Source organism: Felis catus, chromosome A2 (genome assembly GCF_018350175.1).
Source record: "Felis catus isolate Fca126 chromosome A2, F.catus_Fca126_mat1.0, whole genome shotgun sequence".
NCBI classification, from domain to species: domain Eukaryota; kingdom Metazoa; phylum Chordata; class Mammalia; order Carnivora; family Felidae; genus Felis; species Felis catus.
The window spans coordinates 62,904,534-62,922,814 of record NC_058369.1 but is presented as its reverse complement, the minus strand read 5'-3'; the positions used below and the strand labels follow the sequence as shown (position 1 = coordinate 62,922,814).

Genomic DNA, 18,281 nt, shown 5'->3' with positions numbered 1-18,281 from the left:
CTCACCGGCCCCAGAGGGACAAAGGGGATGTTACAGGCCTTGGTCACTGTGATTGTTACGAGGTGCTGTCCTTGGTATCTTAGAGGGGGCATTTGGGGCGCTCACGTCAAGTAGCTGCCGATGGTTCTTTCCCCCGAGTGTGAGGAGCGGGATTCTCGTCTCTCGCCGCCGATGCTGACACCTGTCGGCTTGGGCGGGGGATGGTTACGGGCTCTGCATCTGGTGCCCGTGCCCTGGCAGGGCTCCTGGCGGGGGTAGGCCCCGTCTCTGGGTCGGAGCTGCTCTGTGGTGGTGGCTGCCCGGACCTTGTGCAGGAAGGCTCCTGGGGTTTTCTGTGTCCTCAGGAGGCACCTGGCATCTGTTCCCAGGGCAGGCAGCCGGGCTGGGGGGACCGGCGGGTGCCTCCCCATCTGCGGGAAGAGAGGTTCAGTGCGAAGCCTCTGGAGGTGCGCAGGGAGGCCTGGGGTGTCCGCCAGCTGGCTCGTCAGGATTCTGCAGACAGGACACCCTGTGGGAGAGCGGGACCGGGCAGCTACCCCTTAACGGTGGATAGGTCACTCCTCCTTCCGTTCTGAGCCTTGTCCTGGGAAAACCCAGGAGTCTTCAGACACCAGAGTCACACTTGGCCCTGGGAAGTGACGGAAGCTGGCAGCCTGGGGAGGGCGATCCCCATCCCGGACCCTGCCCCAGGCATGGTGACCTCCGCCTCCCCGCTCCCTGGCACTCGGAGGGGCTGCGATTTGTGACTGAGCCACACGGCGTGTGTAGTGCGGCTGTGCTGAGTCGTGGTGAGCGGTGCAGGGAGCCCCTGGGATCCCCGGGGAGGGCGGGGCCCGGCCTGGGGGGTGCTGGCTGCAGGATGAGCCCTTTAATGGGCGCAGGGGCTTATCTGCCCAGCGCCTGCTGCGGCCCCTGTTCACCGGGGGTCCCGCACGCAGGCCTCGGCGCCGACGCTTGACAAGGCCGCTCCTCACTGCGCCGTGACCGTGCAGGCTGGCGGCAGGGCACTGTCCCCCTCAGGACATTGTTTAAAGCTCTGGTTCCCCTCGGCATTTAGAAAGATTTAAGAACTGGCCTGGAGTGAACCTGGACCCCACCCCCCCCGCTTCTCCCTGGGTCACCCCTACTTGCCAGGTGTGGCTCCCGTCCTCCTGGAGAGATGGGGATACCAGGGGACCTGCTGCATCCTGGGGGGGCCTCCTCGGGGGTCCCCTCTGCGGTCCGGGTGGGTGGGCACCTCTGCTGAGACCACAGTCCCCGGGGTGCATGCAGGTGAGGGCTCGCAGGAGGGGAGGAGCACATGGCGTGTTCTGGAAGGAAGTCCAGCCATCATCGGCCTTCGGTTGGGCCCCGCTGAGGAGTCTGTGACCCCAGGTGGCCGCAGGAGGAGACCCTGTGGATGAAGGTCCATTGTTGGTTGAAAGCAGATTGCCGAGTTCCCATTTCTCAGGAATTCGTGGTGGTTGGTGCAGACGCTCTGGGCCGGTCCAGACGGAGGCCAGGACAGAGGCCAGGACGGAGGCCAGGATGGAGGCCAGGTCCGAGTCGGGCTGTGTATGCACCAGGCAGCCCTGGGCATGTTTGTCAACACGAAACACTCCCCTTCGGTCTGTTCACACTTCGTGTATTTATCAGACTGTTTCCTTGTAGACACGCAGAGCGAAACAACGGCCTGGCTGTGCCCAGGGGGGCACGCTTCCTGGCCAGTGGGCCCAGGCTCCTGGGGCTTTACTTTCCCTTTGTGGGGTAGTTTGCCTGGGCAGCCGCACGGCAGAGCCTTCAGCTGGGGCATTCTCCTGCATTGCCTGTCTGGACCCGGCCCACGTGGCTGCTTCTCGTTGGCCTTTGTGATGTACTGGATATTTAACACCCATCTGTGCCCTAGAAAAATCTTTTTTGTGAGCGTGGCTGCCTCTGAGAGCCCCAGCCTCTCCCCGACCCTGCTGGGCACGCACAGGAGAGGGACCGGGCACCCACACTCCAGCCTGCTTCTGGCCTTGGGCTGCTGAGCACCCTGGGAAGGAGCCCCTGCCCTGCTTGTGGTGGGGGGGTCCTCGCCTGCAGGCATCACCCCGCTGTGGCCTGGGAGACCTCCTTGAGGCCCTGGCGCTCTCTCATTCCCTTGGGCGGGGGAGGGGGGGCTTCCACATAAAGGTGTCCCCAGGGACCCAGGGCACCCGCAGCCCTGAGTTCACATCACTGCCGTGGTGATTCTGGAGGCTGCTCTCAAGTGAGCGTCCAGGATATGGGACAGCCTTGCTCGGGTTATTTAAATGCCAGGCCCTCTCCCATCTACCCCTTCCCCTCCTCCCCTCCCTCTGCCTCTCCCTTTCTCTCTCTCTCTCTCTCTCCTGTGCTCTCCTCCAAATCCTAACGCACACATAGGCATTTAGCACATGAAGCGTGGACGGTGAGGCCCAGCTGCCTGTGACACCTAGAGAATGTGGATGAAAGCGACGTCTTCCCCACAGGGAGTTACTAGACCCTGGGGAAGTTCATCCTGACGTGTCCTCTGCAACCAGAGTATCCGCATTGGCCTGATGGCCATGGGCCGTGGCTGTGGCCGTCAGAACTTAGGTCCCTTGGAAGTGGTGACATTTGCAGCTGGTCCACAGGGCTTGGTGGGGGGAGGCCTACCCCGTGACCCCCTGCTGCTCAAGAATTGGCCTGTGTGTCCCCTCTTCACACCAGATCAAGTGCTATCACAAGAAGTACCGTTCGGCCACCCGCGACGTCATCTTCCGCCTGCAGTTTCACACCGGGGCCGTCCAGGGCTGCGGGCTGGTGTTTGGGAAGGAGGATTTGGACACCGCCAGCCAAGGTGAGGCCCGCGGGCCGCTGGGACGCAGGTCACAGTGGGCAGTGGGTCTCTGTTTGCTCCTCTCCCTGTTCTCCCCACGCCCCATGCGCTGAACCCACTTGCCACTAACTGCCGGTCTCACAGAAGACCAAGCTCTGGTCCAGAGAATGTTCTGGAAACATGAAGAACTCCTCAGCCATGGGGCCTGCCCTGGTGGGTGTGGGCGCCATCCTGGCTGGAGTTTGTACGGACTTTTTTGCCCCTTCGTCTCTCAACTTGTCCAAACACGATTTGTTTTTCAGATGACCGTTTTCCTGATAACGGCAAGATTGAGTTAGTTTTCTCTGCCACTCCTGAGAAGATTCAAGGTAGGTGGGGTGCAGAATGCATGCGGAGGCAGGGTGCTCGCCAGCTTGGGTGGAGGGTCTGGTCCCATGGGGTCTCGGCACACTCTCCCACCTTTGTGCGTATTGGGACATTGTCATCACAATTTTTTTTAAGTTTATTTATTTTGAGAGAGAACGTGAGTGAGGGAGGGGGAGAGAGAGAGGGAGGGAGAATCCCAAGCAGGCTCCATGCTGTCAGCGTGGAGCCAGAAGCGGGGCTTGATCTCATGAGCTGTGAGACCATGACCTGAGCTGAGATCAAGAGTCAGATGCTTAACCGACTGAGCCACCGGGCGTCCCCCAAGTTTCAAATAATAGGATAGTTTTCAGTGTGGTGAGGGGCGACTTACAGACAGCAGGGCCCAGTTGGATCAGTAAGACCCCAGACATGGGGAATCTTTTGCCTGAGGAAGAGCCCGGACCCTTGGTCCCTCAGCTTTTTGTCCCTCTTTCTGGGAGATCGTGCTGATTGTTTACTTTTCTCCCAACAAACAGTTGAATGTGTTTAAAGATGATTAGAAGTACAGTTGAGTACAAATATTTATTTGCAAACAAATAGATTCTCCTTTTTTTCTAAAAATAGAGGAATCTGCCCCTTTATCATCAAGGGGAGTGGTTCCTTTCTTTAGCGAGATTCATACTCAAAAACAATTTATTTTTTACTGATTTATTATTTAAAATGTTTATTTAATATTGAGAGAGTGTGTGCTCTAGTGGGGAGAGGCAGAGAGAGGTAGAGACAGAATCCCAAGCAGGCTCCACACTATCAGCACAGAGCCCGACATGGGGCTTGACCCCACAAACTGTGAGATCGTTACCTGAACTGAAGTTGGACGCTTAACTGCCTGAGCCCCCCAGGCTCCCCAAGAACGTTTTAACTCAGGCTTGAATTGCTGGAGAAGATAGTCCCCTTCCTTCTGAGGTCAGTGCCCTAATTCAGTTACTAGTTAAGTGTGAGGTATGTGAGGTCACAACCATTGGCTTCCCCGGAATGTGGGCAGAGTGGCACAGGGGTCTGGGAGCCTGGAGCCTGGGCATAAACGCGCCTCTCCGCCCTCTGCCTCAGGGCTGACCGCTCGGTGCCTCTCCGTCCCGGTCTGGAAAGTGATCTGGGTGGTCTTGGCGTGCACAGTTAGTACTCAGAGCCCAGAGTGGACTGAGTGCACAGCAGACGGAGAGCCAGAGTCCACACCAGCTGCAGTCAGCGCCAGGCTCCTGGGAGCAGGAACGCGGGTCTTGGCGCTGGCTTTCGGCACTCAGGCCCGGTACGCCTCCGTCTGGTCCTCCAGGCTGGCGCACGGTGGCGTGCCTGGGCTGTGGCTGACACTTCCTCCCCATGCAGGCTGTGAACACTTGTGCAATGACCACGGAGTGATCGTGGACTTCAACACGGCAGACCCCCTGATCCGCTGGGACTCATACGAGAGCCTGAGTGCCGGCGGAGAAGGTACGTCCAGCAGCCGTCGTGAGGGCCCAGGGGAGGGGCAGCGAGGGCAGCCTGCTGGCGGTTGGATCAGAAATGTCCCTGCGGTCTGCTCGGATGCCAGAAACCCTGCCCTCTTTTGGGGTCCAGAGCCCCCGGGGCTGTGAGTTCAGGAGAGTATGTGACAAGCAGAGAGGTCTCCTTGGGGCGCTGGCTGCGAGCTGCTGGGAAGGTGTCAGTGTCTCTGCACTGGGCTGGCTGACTTGGACGTTGCCGGTGGGGGGGCCACTCCCTGGGATGGGCAGGGACCCCCCCCCCCCGCCACCGTGTGTCAGGTGACAGGAACGAGGCCCAGAGAGCCAGCTCAGTGTCTCCTCCTCTCCCCGTTGTGCTTCTCCACCTTGGTGTCTGTTTGGTTTCTTACTTGACGAGGTTCTTTCTGGGCCGGGCATGCGAGCTCCTGGAGCAGACCCAGCCTGTCCTATGGTGCTCTCACACATGCAGGGGGTGGCCAGAACTCAGCGACAGGCTTCTCTGCTACAGCGGGTGGGTGGTGGCGGGAGGCCGTGGGGGGTGTCCTGTTCGAAGGCCTGGTCCTGGGAGCGGTAGGAGGGCATTGCCCGTGTTGGAGGACTGCCACCCTGTCATTTCGGGGTCATGCTCCGTAAAATCTCCATGACACTGAATTAGTGATCGCCAGCCTTTGCTCCCAGGGGCTTTTCGGGTTCTCGCGAGCCTCATGTCACTGTGTTTTCTTAAGCCCATCAGTGCTTTACTCCATCGTACGTGCGGTTCTGCGTAAAGGCCTTGTTTAGTCTGTGCTGTTGATTCAGTGAACCCCCCACGCAGAAACCAAAGTGTCTCTAACACACGGGTTTTCCCCGGAAGGCACGTCTCAGCTTCTCCCGCTCAGGACACTGGGCAGCCCTTCAGGGGGGAGTCATCATAAACATCAAAAGTACCAGCAAAGAGCACAGACATGCAAAAACTGTGTCCTCAAGCAGGACTGGAGGGTGCATGTTGATGGCGTGAGAGCTGGGAACATGCACGTGGGGCGACTGCAAATCGTGGCCGCTCTGTGCGCCTCCATGGATGGCCACGAAAATGCCACGTGTTGATCTGGGGTTAGAAGTAAAAATTCTTGGTGAGTAGGTGAACTTGCAGATATGGAGTCAGGGTCATGGTGGTGGAATCTACTTGCTGGCTTTGATTTTTGCAGTTCCTCCCACGCCTTTCGTGTGTCCTGCGGGACTGTCCCTCCCTCCAGGGGGGAGTGGGAGCCGCAGCTCTGCCCTGGCCGCCCACGTGTTCCTCCCTCGTCTCCACGGGAGCTGTGTGACTTCGAACAAGTCACTTGACCTCTCAGTGCCCTTTTCTGCTCCCCACGGGCAGTAATCGCACAGGCAGAGCTGCTGAGTGGACGTGGTCCCTGTGACCACCACGCACGTCCCACAGCTGGCAGGGTCCCCTGACGCTGTCGTCACTTGCCCTGGAGCTCAGGGCTTGATGAGAACCCTAACACGGGGTCGGTGGAGACTGGGGAGCCCGAGACGCCTGTGGGACGGCAGGAGTCTCCTGTCTCGCCCCGCACCGGTGGATGGCACCACGGCACAGCGGAACCGAGTGGAGCCGGGGTCTGTGATAAGGGGCTGTGACGCTGGGACCCCAGTGACTCTGTTGTTCCATATAGAAAATGTTTCTGTTCCCGCCGTGTCACCTTTCTGCCTGTTTTGCTCGAAGATACATGACTACACCGTCACTGAGCATCACGGAATGTCACACGGAGGGGATTGCCCTAGCAGGACCTCCTGAGTCTGGAATGTCACTCCCCAGAGGCCAGTGATGGCAGATCTCAGTGCTGCTGCCCGAGGGCTGCTGTGCCGGGTCACGGTCCCGTCCGTCCTTGCCAACTCTGCTGTGCGGTGCTGGGGTGCCTGCAGCCCTGCGCCCTGTCCGCGGGGAGGGTCTCTGCTCTCTCCTGAGCCTCCTTCTCGTCTGAACCTATGTGTCTCCACCTGGAAAATGGCCTGTTTTCAGATCATTCCACAGGTCTCCTCCACCTATGCAAGTTCTTTTTTTCTCCTTGTGCACATGGCTCGCCTGCCCTGAGCTCTCGTTCCCTTCGTGCTGGCCAGGTTTCTGCCATGCGAGGAGCTCAGGGAGAAGCGAGCAGGCCTTCTGATGGGGGAGATGTGTGTGTGTGTGTGTGTGTGTGTGTGTGCATGAGCGTATGTATGTATGTGTGTATATGTCGGTGTATGTGTGTGTATACGTATGTGCATATGTGTGTGCATGTGCATAAGCATATATATTTGCATGTGTGTATATATTTGCATGTATACATGATTATGAGTATATGTATATATACAGAAGTATGTATGCGTACGTATATATGTTTGTGTGTGGACGTGCACATACATGCATGTATTTCTGTATGTGTATCTGAATAGTCACATCTACACATGTGTGCATATGTGTTTGTGTATATCTGTGTATATCTAAATATATGTATACGTGCGAATACATGTATATGTGTATACACGTAGTCGTATGTGTGTATATGTGTACATGTATATGCAGATATGTCCACGTGTGTATATATCTGCATATGTACATGATTACGTGAGTGTATATACAAATATAGTGTATATGCGTATGTGTATATGTATTTGTGTGTACATATGTGTATATGTGTGTATACATAGGTATGTGTATTTTCTGTATATGTGTATGTATCTGGATATGCATGTGTCTACGTATATGTGCATGTGTGTCTGCACGTGCACATGTACATATGTGTGATATGTGTATATACCTGTGTGTATATATGTGTGTACATATCTGTGTATGCATATGCTTACATATATGTGTGCGTACAAATACACTATATGCATGTATATGTGTATACTCGTGTGTGTATATGTGTATATTTACATACATGTGTATATATATTTGTGTATACAACTTTACTATATATGGATATTTGTGTATGTGTGTATATGAATATACATATGCATGGATATGTGTGTATATATGTTTGTATGCATGTGTATATGTGTGGGTATGTGCATGTATGCTAATATACTCGTATTTGTATATGGTGAGGGTGGGTGTGTATCTGTGCATGCACCTGTCCCCACCCCCCAGCCGTCCCCATAGGATGCACCGTGTGCCAGAACTGGAGTGTGTGCCGGGAATTAGGAAACTCTCAGAGAAGCTGCCACTTGGCCAGTCACTCGGTGAGACTCACAGAGGAGGGGCTCTTGCAGGCAGGGCGTGCGGGAAGGCTCGTGGAGGAGCGTGGGGTGTGCCTGAGGAAGCAGTGGCTGCTGGGGGAGGGAAAGGGGGCTTGTCCCATCAGGAAGTGTTATCCTGCAGAGACCGCTTTCTGGTGGATGACAGTCCAGGACGACCTGGCTGGAGGGCCCAGGAGGGTGACATGGGGGTGCCCTGAAAGCTGTCAGGGCTGCAGCAGATGGCTGAAGGGGTTCGGATTCCTCGGCCCCTTCCCAGTGAGGTGTGGTCCTCTTCCCCTTCGGTGCAGGATGCTCCGCCACACTCCGGGGAGGGGCGGAGGGGCTGCTGGGCAGGAAATGTGTGGCTGCGGAGTGTGTGGAGCTGGCTCAAGAGCAGGGTGTGCTCGTTCCGGATCCACTTGTAATATCAGGTGTTGGCATTTCACAAGTGGATCTGAAAGCTTTTCCGCTTAGAGAGCATGCTGGGGTTTTACGTTTGGAGAAGCAAAGTGAGCTTTGGAGCTTCGACAGCTTAGCAGAGGGAGGGTCCGCCAGAATGTGGCAGATGAGACCGTGGGCCTGGCTCTGCTCTGTGCAGACCTCAGCAAGCACCTACCCGTTACTCTCCTGACTTAGAGCCTCCAGTCCCTGGCCCCCAAGGTCCCTGTCACGTGTGATCCCAGGACCCAGAGAGTTAATCTGCCCAGACAGCAGGCACCAGTTGGGAAGGAGGGCGACGGCACATCTTATCTGAAATACAAGAGTCTCACCCTCTGTGCTAAGAACCATATGCAAACATCCTTTGGGTGTTAACTTGAAACCGGATTGGATCCTGTGACAAGAATACGTGTGATGCTGGAGGCAGTTTAATGAGTGATAGCCGGCCCTGAGCTGTCTTGTCACTCAGAGACCATGGCCTTAGCCCAAGTGCCATCTGGGAAAGTGCGTGCATCAGAATTCACGTTTGGACCAGTTTGCGTTCATTAACACATGTGAGCCCCCTGGGGACGGCCAGGCTCGGTTGAGCAGATTAGCCCTGGACAGACAGTGGGCACAGGCACAGAGGCCACTTGGTCTGGCTGGGGTCATGGGCCTCTACTGCACACAGCCTTGTGAGGGCATGCGCTCAGGACAGTCCCCTGTGCACACAGACAGGGGTCTGAAAGGCAGGGGCAGCTCCTGGACCGCCTTGGAGTCAGGCCAGCGCACATATACCCTCTTGTACTCTCCTCCTGTCCTTTGTGAGAGGGGTGGCTGTCATGCCCACCCTTTGATGGCTGCACCTTCTTACACAGCCTGGCAGTTCCTAGTTGTCCCTGATCCTTACCTGGAGTGCAGTCTTGGGACTCTGCCTTGGGGACCAGCACCTTAAGAGTTCTGATCCCTAGTGGGCTCATTGCAAACAGGTGTTTGAGGTCGAGTCAGCAGGGACAGTGACCTCTCAAAGGAAGGCCAGGACATTTGCTACAGGAAAAGTCCGGCAACACTTTGGGTGTCTGATGCCACCCACGTGGGAAGGATTGCGAGTTTTCACTATCTGGTCAGCAGAGCAAGAGCCTGAGCAGGGTGGGGGCTGGGATGCACCTGCGCTCTCGCGCCCCGCCCCCAGCGCGCCCCGCCCCCAGCGCGCCCCGCCCCCAGCGCGCCCCGCCCCCCAGCGCGCCCCGCCCCCCAGCGCGCCCCGCCCCCCAGCGCGCCCCGCCCCCCAGCGCGCCCACATAGTCTTGTTGCTCTGGCTCTGGCCCCAGGAGTTGTGAGGGTGTCTCTGGGCACAGGCTTCATGTCCTGCAAGTCTACGGTCTCCAGCAGGCACCTCAGGAGATGACTTTCCCCTCCCCACCCATTCCCTTGCCGGGATCTTCTCTGCCCATCATCCATCCTTAGGTCTCCTATATCTGCCCTGTCGGGATTGTGTAGAAGGTCTTATTTGAAGACCAGGTTCTGCCATTAAAAGTCAGAAGCCACTGCTTCTGTGCTTGTTTTGGGACAGCACATAGTTGAAATCACCTTCAAATTCCAGCAAACGAGATTTTTACACACACAATCGCATACGATTAGGTTTTTATTCTCACTACGGGTCCAAGGACAGAGGGTGTGGCTGTGTTTTATTGTTCTTGTTCTGGAAGCTGTCATCAGGGGCAGGGAAGATGGTGGGAGGAGCAAGTGTGAGACAGAGTGTCTGTCCTGGAGTTATATTTAGCATGTCCAGCCCAGATTGCAGAGCATATGGCTCATAAAGCATCCAGCCGTTTCTTGGGAATTGGGGTCGTTTTAGTGGCAGTATGTGACACTGTGTCAGCAGTGTGAGTGTCAAGTGCCCTCAAAGTGCTCAGTGTGTGTGTGAGTAGGGGGGCTTCCATCGAGGGCAGGGAAGGTGGCATCCTCTGTGCCCCTGTCCCCTGAATGGAGGACACATGTTCTGGGAGCAAAGCCAGGGAGTTAGCGCTACAGGGCAGCACCGTGCCTAGAAGGGTCCTTCTTGGTGGGGACCTGGCCTGTAGGTGACTGGGTGACAGGTGTGTCTGGTTGAGAGAGGAGGCTGATGTCAGGCCGGTGGGGGGCAGGGAGGGTGTCTGCGGTGACGGGCAGGTGCAGAAGCCAAGGAAGCGGTTCCCAGTGGACAAGCATCTTGACAGCTCCCTGGGCCTGCCCTGCCCATGGCCTGGCTGTCCTAAAGGTGGGGTCACCTGCATAGTCAGTGACCCCCTCACTGAACGGGCCCTGGACAGGTGCGCAGCTGTCCCTAGGAGGTTATCTCCCCGAAACCAAGAGGCATGGAGAGACTTACCTTGTTGGTTTATACTGACATAACAATGGCTTGTTCACAGCCTGCTGTACCCTGTGCTGTCCTGGCTCTGGGGACGTCACTACGGGAAATGGAAGTAAATCAGGATTGGTGGTGGAAACGTTCTGAGGACAGTCCTGCTATGAAAGCTCAGCAGTGTTTTTTAATTAAAAAAAAATTTTTTAAGTTTATTTTTGAGACAGAGAATGAGAGAGGGGCAAAGAGAGAGGAGGAGAGAGATTCCCAAGCAGGCTCTGTCCTGTCAGCGCTCGAATTCACGAACCGTGAGACAATGACCTGAGCCAGGATCAAGAGTCGGATGCTAAACTGACTGAGCCACCCGGGCGCCCCTTTGTTTTTAAATCCATATTGAACGTGGCACATTTGTTACCTGGAATCCATTCTCACTACCCTTAGACCAAACACCCACGGATATACTGGCGTTGATCTTGGGAATTCAGGCAAGATTTCAGCAGTGATACTTTGCTTTTGGACGAGGAGCAGGTCCCGACGAGCAGGGCGTGAGGGGAATGATCTTTCAGCCTGGACCCCGCAGGTGAGGGTCCACCGGGCATCCTGCAGGACTCCTGTGCCACCTGCTGACTGCTTCCAGAGACACTCGGGAAGCCCACTGCGTCTTTTCCGCATTAGATGGGTCACCCTGTGTGCACAATTATAGCTCTGTGTGGGCTAAAAGTTTTGAGGCCTTTCCAGACCCTGAGCCACACAGCTCCCTTCCGGGCAAACATCAGCAAAGCCTCAAAGACCACGTTGTTTCGGGAGAGGTTCATGCTAACGGCCGGAACGGGCTCCGTGTACTCAAACCCACTGGCAGGGAGTGCTGGGAGGTAACCGCATGTTGAACATGCTCAGTGGCCAGCAGCGTGGACGCCGAGACCTGCAGCCTGTTAGAAACAGAGAGAGGAGACCCAGATCCGAGTATAGACGCTCGCGTCTCCTTCTCACTGCTGAGTCCTGGCACGGGCACCAGCTTGAGACGCGTGGGTCTGATCTCCAGGGTCTCGTCCAGCAGAAGGCCAGGACCCCTGCTCACACCCAGACGCAGAGCTGGCTCCAACCCGGCAAAGCCTGGAAGGCCCCGGAGAACTTCCAACTCTGATTTCTTTCCTTTCCGTGTGAATTCTTCACAGAGGAAATACCATGTGCTCAGTGAGTCACTTCCATGATTACGGTGACAGTGTTAATTGCACAGCAGGTATGGTGAGGTCCCCTCCCTCGATGGCAAGTGGATTATCTGTGACCTTGCCGGTGCCAGATTGCGTAGACCTTCTTGCGCAAGAAACGTGTGTTGTGCCCCTAATAGAAGAGATCCTTTTTCCTGGGTGAGCGCGGACTTTTGTCGTGGCCTCCTGTCCATGCCTCGTGTCTCTGTGGCCACTTGGGGGTGGCTTATCGGAGGTGGGCGCTGCCCTGCCCGCGCTGACCGCCTGGTTGTGTCCCACCTCATGGTGATGGAGCAGTGACCCCGGTAAGGGTTCTGGTTGTGCTGTGGGGATGTGCAGGCGTCGGATGGTCTGTGCTGGTTTGTGCAGGCGTGTTCTGTTCGTTTAAAGAGTAAAGGCATGTGACCGTGCCCCACCGCTATGCAGCCAGGGCAGGGGTAAACTGGGGTCCGCAGACCACCCGGGTAGCAGGTACTGAGGCCTGAAATGTGGGGGAACGCGGGGAGGGGAGGCGCGTGCAGGCTGTGCGATTAGCACAGAGGACAGACTCGGCCCCATCCAGCTGGAGAAGGAGGCACAGCCCCAGAGAGGAAGGATGCCAGGCGGGGATGTTCTGGCCGGCTGTCGGATGCTCACACTGTGGCTGTCGACAGGACGCAGGTCAGGCTGGCTCCCCGTGTCAGCTGGAGGCTTGGAAGTCAAAGCTGAGGTCTGGCTGAGTGGCTCTGGAGAAACTTTTCCCCGCCTCCTCAGCCTCCAGGGTTCAAATTTCACTGAACCTGATTGCGTGAAACCCCGCCCTCGTGTTTACATTGCGCTGCCCTTTTTGGAGCCATCGAGTCCCCCTCTTAGCCTAGACCTTCTACCTTCTGCCCTGGCCTGAGAGGGAGGCCGACCTGCACCCCCCCAGCGGGATGCTGCCGTCCTGCCTGGAAAAGCGGGTCCCCCGGGCATAGCTTGAGCACACCGCTGGGCCGTTTGGAAGGAAGGTGAGCGGGGAGCGTGTGCGTGCGTGGCTTCTGCGAGGCTTCGCAGACCTGCAGCAGAGCCCCGCGCTTCTCTGAGGTTGCAAACCAGACAGAACCACGGGAGGCAGGAGACGGTGCTCCCCAGAAAAGGGGAGGACGCCCGGGGTGTAAAGGGGAATCCGTTTCAGGTTGGCAGGAAGGAGCACCATGCGGGCCCAGGGAAGACTGTTTGCAGGTTAGGGGCCCCGTAAGTGCCTCTCCTCTTAGAGAGGCAGTGGTGGTTTGGGATGGGGTTTGTGGCCGGCCGGCCCAGGGGAGCTCTGATTCGGCGGCGGGGATGGCCTGTTCCCCTGGCCGGCTGGGTCTGGAATGTGTTTTCACAGTTAGGAGTGGCCACGAAGGGAGCCGGTCACACACTGCCCGGATAAATGCCCTGGACAGGACGGGCGTGAGCTGGGGCGTCGGCTAGGAGAGGTGCCGTGCCGTGGTGTTTGTGTGGGCTGTCCGGGCACGGCCTTGCCGTGTGCCCCAGTGCCCTTCGTCGCAGCATGCTGCGCCTCGCCCGGGGACAGGAGGGATCACCTGGAGTCCTGGAGTCCCAGCTCTGAGACGCTGGGCCCCCGCGGTGGGCGCCTCCCTTCCTGGAGAGGCGGGTCCCCGCAGACTTCCCGTTGGAATGTTCCACTCCTGCATTTTTTTCCCCTCCTACTCCGTGTTTCTCCAAGAATTTACAGCCTGCCTTGTTTCTAGAGAACGTTCTCCCAGAGCTCATCTGGGCTCCGGAGGGAGCGAATTCCATGCCGGCTTGGCAGGAGACGCGTTCCTGCCTTGTGGTTTCGGGGGCGGGGGGGTGGTGGCTCTGAGTTGGGGGCCCCAGGCAGCGCTCACTGTCAAGGTAAGAAGGCACACCACGGGAAGCCCCGTCCCAGGAGGCAGGTAATTCTGGGCCTCAGGGGAGGAGCCGGGTATCCTGGTCCAGAGGGCAGGCCCTGCCTTCATGGCCATGCAATTCTGGCATCTTCTGCTTTTGGTAAAACAGAAGCCGGGGCACAGGGTAGGGGGTGGCTTTCCTGTCACTCTGTGATCTGTCAGAGTCGCTGCATGGTCACTGCGTGTCTGCTTTTGGGGATGAGAGGTTGTGTTCTCAGAGACCTAAGCGTGGTCGCTGCTCGTAGCTCTGGATTTACTCTGGAAGGAGAAATAATTTGATATGAATGCAGGGCAGTCTTTAATCAGCACAGGGGCGGAATCCCGTCGGAGTAAAAGAAAAGCAAACCTGGTTTCAGAAGCGGTTTGTAGGGGTGCAGTTACACGTGCCCGAGAGGAGAGAGAGATCTCTGAGTGACCTCGTGAGATAACGCCCCTCCACCTGAAGGATTCCACCCCCCCCCACCGCCTCCTGCCAGGCACTTGTGAAAAGTGGGGCCTCAGGTCTCAGTCCCCATGGCCCCCTGAGGGTAGGAGGCATCCCTGGGACACCTGCGTCTCCCCGTCTGGTCCCATCCCCCTTCCGGTGCCTTGCTGGGGGACAGAGTTCTCTGGGTCTCAGAGGCTGGGACCTGGGTGCACCCTCTGCATGACACAACGGGCACTGAGACACTGGCCCGATGCCAAAGGTCTGGACGCAGGTCGGTGTCCCTGCAGGGTCCATTCTCAGAATAGCAAGCTGGGCCATCCACACTGCTGCTGCATCTGTGTGCCAGAGCAGGTGCAGGAGACACGGTCTCTACCCACCCCCGCCGGGGTCCTGAGGTGCAGACTGAAGGCTCCAGGGTTGTGCTGGAAGGTCCACTGGAGCCGGGGTGACTGTCACGCAGCTGCTGAGCCCCTTGGACATCGTGGTTCTGCAGCGGCGAGTTCTACGCCTTCCAGGGCTCGTCGTGCTGAGCTAACAGGGCGGCCGAGAGGCCCCGGGAACCTCCTCCCGCTTAGGGCGGCCACTTGTGTCCTCTGTACCATTAAGGACCCCAAGGAGCTTGGGGTGGCGGCTGGGTCCCAGGGCCAGGCTGTGGGATGTGCAGGACAGTTGAAGCCTGCCTGGTGGCCTGGGTCAGGTCAGACCGTGACTTGGGGGATGTTATTTTAAAAAACCATCTTCTTCGCTGTTCTGTGAAGAATCCGTCTTTCAGCTCAGTTCCCAAAAGGGTATGGTTGGTTGAGCTGAATTCCAGGCACTCATTGATGGGACTAGCTCCTGCTCCCCAGGCTCTGGGCCCAGAGAACACAGACACAGGTGGTAGGGGATCCCGGAATCGGTCACCGGGACAGGGAGGGGACAGTGTTCGCCCTGGGCCTACGTGTGACACTGTGTCTGTGGTGGTCTCACTGGATAGTCCCATGATCCCAGAGCGGCTCTTCTCCAGCTCGCCCTTGCTCTCCCTCCCCCTTGCCGGGTCAGTTCTCCGAAGATAAGGAAAGTGAGGTCAGAGGGGCTGAGTAACTCACCCAAGGTCACACAGCTGCGGTCAGGATTTTTAATCAGGATTGGAACCCAGATGGATTGTGGAAGGGAGTGAAAGTGTGCTCATAATCCACTCCCGTGGAAAAGTCCACACGGACTCTGTGGCACAGAGCGGGGCACAGAGGGGCCCCAGGGACTGCCACCCCAAGGGGAGGAGAGTTCTGGCCACATCATGGGGCCTGGGAGCAGGAAGGAAAGGCCTAGAAGAGAGGGAGGAGGGGGAGGGAACCACAGCAGGGTGGACGCAGCGCACTGAGTCTCCTTTCCTTCTTGACTTCACACGACGGGGGTTTTGATCGCAGGGTACTTTACGTACGGTAAAATGTACTGAGCTTAGTGTGCTGTTCAAGTTTGCCTTTCTTTCTACGAAGCTCCCACCACAGCCAAGATACAGGATGTTTCTGTGTCGCCAATCACCTCTGGGGCCCCTCCGTATCTCCCCTTGAGGGCCTTTATCCCAGAAGGCCATGGGGGGCCGGTTGTGATGTTCCTTCTTCCTTGCTGGGAAGCCGTGAGAACCGTGGGCTGTGGGGACATGGTGCTGAAGCGGTCGGTCTGGCTGGGTGGCCGGAGCGAGTCACGTGGAGGGTGACCAGAACGCGTCCCCTGGGTCCCGCTGGAGGCAGCTGTGACCCTCCGAGTGCAGAGAAATGGCCAATCAGGTGCGTCCTGGCAGGCAGACTTCCCTTTCTCAGGGGTGGGGAGTCCTGTCCCCAGCGGCTGTGGGCACAGCGGGAGGGGGCAGGTCACGATTCTGAGCACAAAGACACACAGTCTGCCTGGGTGCCCACCGCCCTGCAGCCTGGGAAAGGGACACAGAACCTGGCACCAGCCCAGCGGCTTGGAGCACCAGGAGGCATGTCAGGAGTTAGGGAGGAAAGCACACTGTCCTGGCGGTTGCCGAGGAGGGAGTGGGGTGTGTGTGTGGAAATTGCAGAGAAAACATTCCGGCGAATTCCTCTCCAAAATTAAGTTGTTAATTCCACAGAAGCGGTTGGTCAGCTCTGGAAGTTCAGTGTTTTAAAAGACCGGGCGGCAGGAACCTGGGGTGGGTCCGAGGTCGATGGAGTCCCAGATGCTCTGCCCCCGTTCCGGAGGCCTGTTTTTGTCTGAAACATCTGCACAGCCTCTCCGAGCCTCTGCTGCTTCACAGCATCGCTCTGGGGATTAAGTGAGACCCATCCTGGGGGTGTCACGGAGCCCAGGCACGAAGAGCCTTTGCCTTCAGAATGTCATCCTGATGCCATGGCGATTTCGGGAAAGGGCGTCCACACCTCTCTGTTCCCCTGAAGGCATAGCCCCGTCTGGGCACGCACCTTCTCGCATCCTGCTCCCCCCTTCTGCCCCTGTCGGCCCGTCGGATGCCTGAGATGTGCCCGCTGCTCCTTCACCTCCTGCCTCTCCCCCTGTAGCCCGGCCTGAGCGCGGAAGGGAGTCCCCTGACCCTTCCTCCTCCTTCTCTGTTGGCTGCCGGCCGTAAAGTGCGTGGGGCCCTCCAGTGAACATTCCCCCGGGGCGCTTTCTCGTTTTCTCCAATGAGGACTCATGGGGAGCACCCTGTTCTCTCTTTTGAAATGAAACTTGAGCTTTCTTTTTTTAAAGTTTATTCATTTTGAGAGAAAGCGGGGGAGGAGCAGAGAGAGAAAGAGAGAGAGAGAATCCCAAGCAGGCTCTGTGATGCCCATGCAGAACCCAACGCGGGGCTCGATCCCACGAACCGGGAGGTCATGACCTGAGCAGAAGTCTAGAGTCGGACGCTTAACGGGCTTGAACAAACCTGACACAAGAATAGAATGTAAGATTCAGGGTCAGTATGTGGAAAAAAGAAAGGAATCCAAGTCGGATTCTGTCTTGGTTTGTCCGTCGGGTTTGTTCTTTGTTTTGAGTGGACTTTTGTTGGAAGTGGGGCCCCGGGACAGCGGCCCATCCTGCCCATCATTTCTGTGCCTTTTTGGGGGCCGAGTGGTCCGTGTCTGGGAGAAGATTCCGCCGTTCCCTTTGGCTGATTTTTAACACACCTGTGAGCACAGGTGGGTGTTGCTTAATGTGTGTTCAGCCAGCATGGGAAGGTATGTTCTCCTCTGTTTTGGTTTGTTTTTGGTTTTACCCAGGTTCTTGCATTACTTCTGAAATGTTTTCTGATTGCCTCTTTCCCTCTTGGTAGGAAAGCCCCCTTCCCAGGGCAGGTGGGGGGTGGGCAGGGCCGGGGCGGGGTCCCAGCCTGTTCTGTGTTTTCTTCCTTCTTGTTCTTTTCCAGATGATAAACCGCCCTGCTGTGTCATTCAGCCCTAATCAGAGCTGAATTATTGTGTGTTTGATTTTTAACTAGGCCCTGGGGGCGGGGAAATCATTACCAGGCAACTCCCAGGCCTCCTGTGGAAAGGAGCCTGGGGTTCCGGCCGGAGGGGTGGGGGCAGCTCGAAGGGAAAGGTGACAGGAGAGGGGGGAATGGCTTGGGGGGAGTTGGCTGGTCCCGGGCTGGACCAGTGAAGGCAGTGAGTCTGCATGCCCAGCTGCAAAGCTCCGAGCACAGGGCCACTGAACAGGTGCCGTCCCCCTCGGCCCCTACCTTCTGGGATCAGGGTTTTCCCTGGCGGAACAAGGATCAGTCAGATTCCCTTTGAGCTGGAAACACAAAGTTAAAACGAATTGTTGAACTGTATAAAAAGATGCCCCGGGGGCAGAAGAAGCCACTGGCTGCACCTTCCAGAATCTCCATCCTGAGCCACATACCCACCCCCAGGGGCCGCTTCTAGTGTCCAGTTCCCAGATGGTGCGGAACTTGGAAGCCTGGCGCCTCCTTCCCTCGAGTGGCCACGTCCTTCTTGACTCTGGGCCCAGCCACACCTGCACAAGGGACCTGGGACCACAGCTGGAGTTCTGGGCTGCATCTGGGCCCTGGATAACACTTTGCACTTTTCTTTTCCAGACCCGGGCCGCATCATAAGGGGGGCCCTATGCCATCCTCAAGTACGGGCATCCTTAACAGTGGCACGAGGCCTCTGGGGGCTCTGCACAAGGGGGTGGGGCCCGAGTTA

The 18,281-nt window shown here is 57.3% G+C and overlaps 1 protein-coding gene across 1 annotated transcript in view; it reads left to right on the top strand.

The window, feature by feature from the left end:
* Positions 1-18,281, top strand: part of TNS3 (tensin 3) — a 217,087-nt gene that overhangs the window by 125,570 nt on the left and 73,236 nt on the right. Inside the window, exons 15-17 of the mRNA XM_045052604.1 lie at positions 2,692-2,821; positions 3,103-3,168; positions 4,529-4,633. Coding sequence (XP_044908539.1) covers positions 2,692-2,821; positions 3,103-3,168; positions 4,529-4,633 — 301 coding nt within the window. The remainder of the gene's footprint in view (positions 1-2,691; positions 2,822-3,102; positions 3,169-4,528; positions 4,634-18,281) is intronic.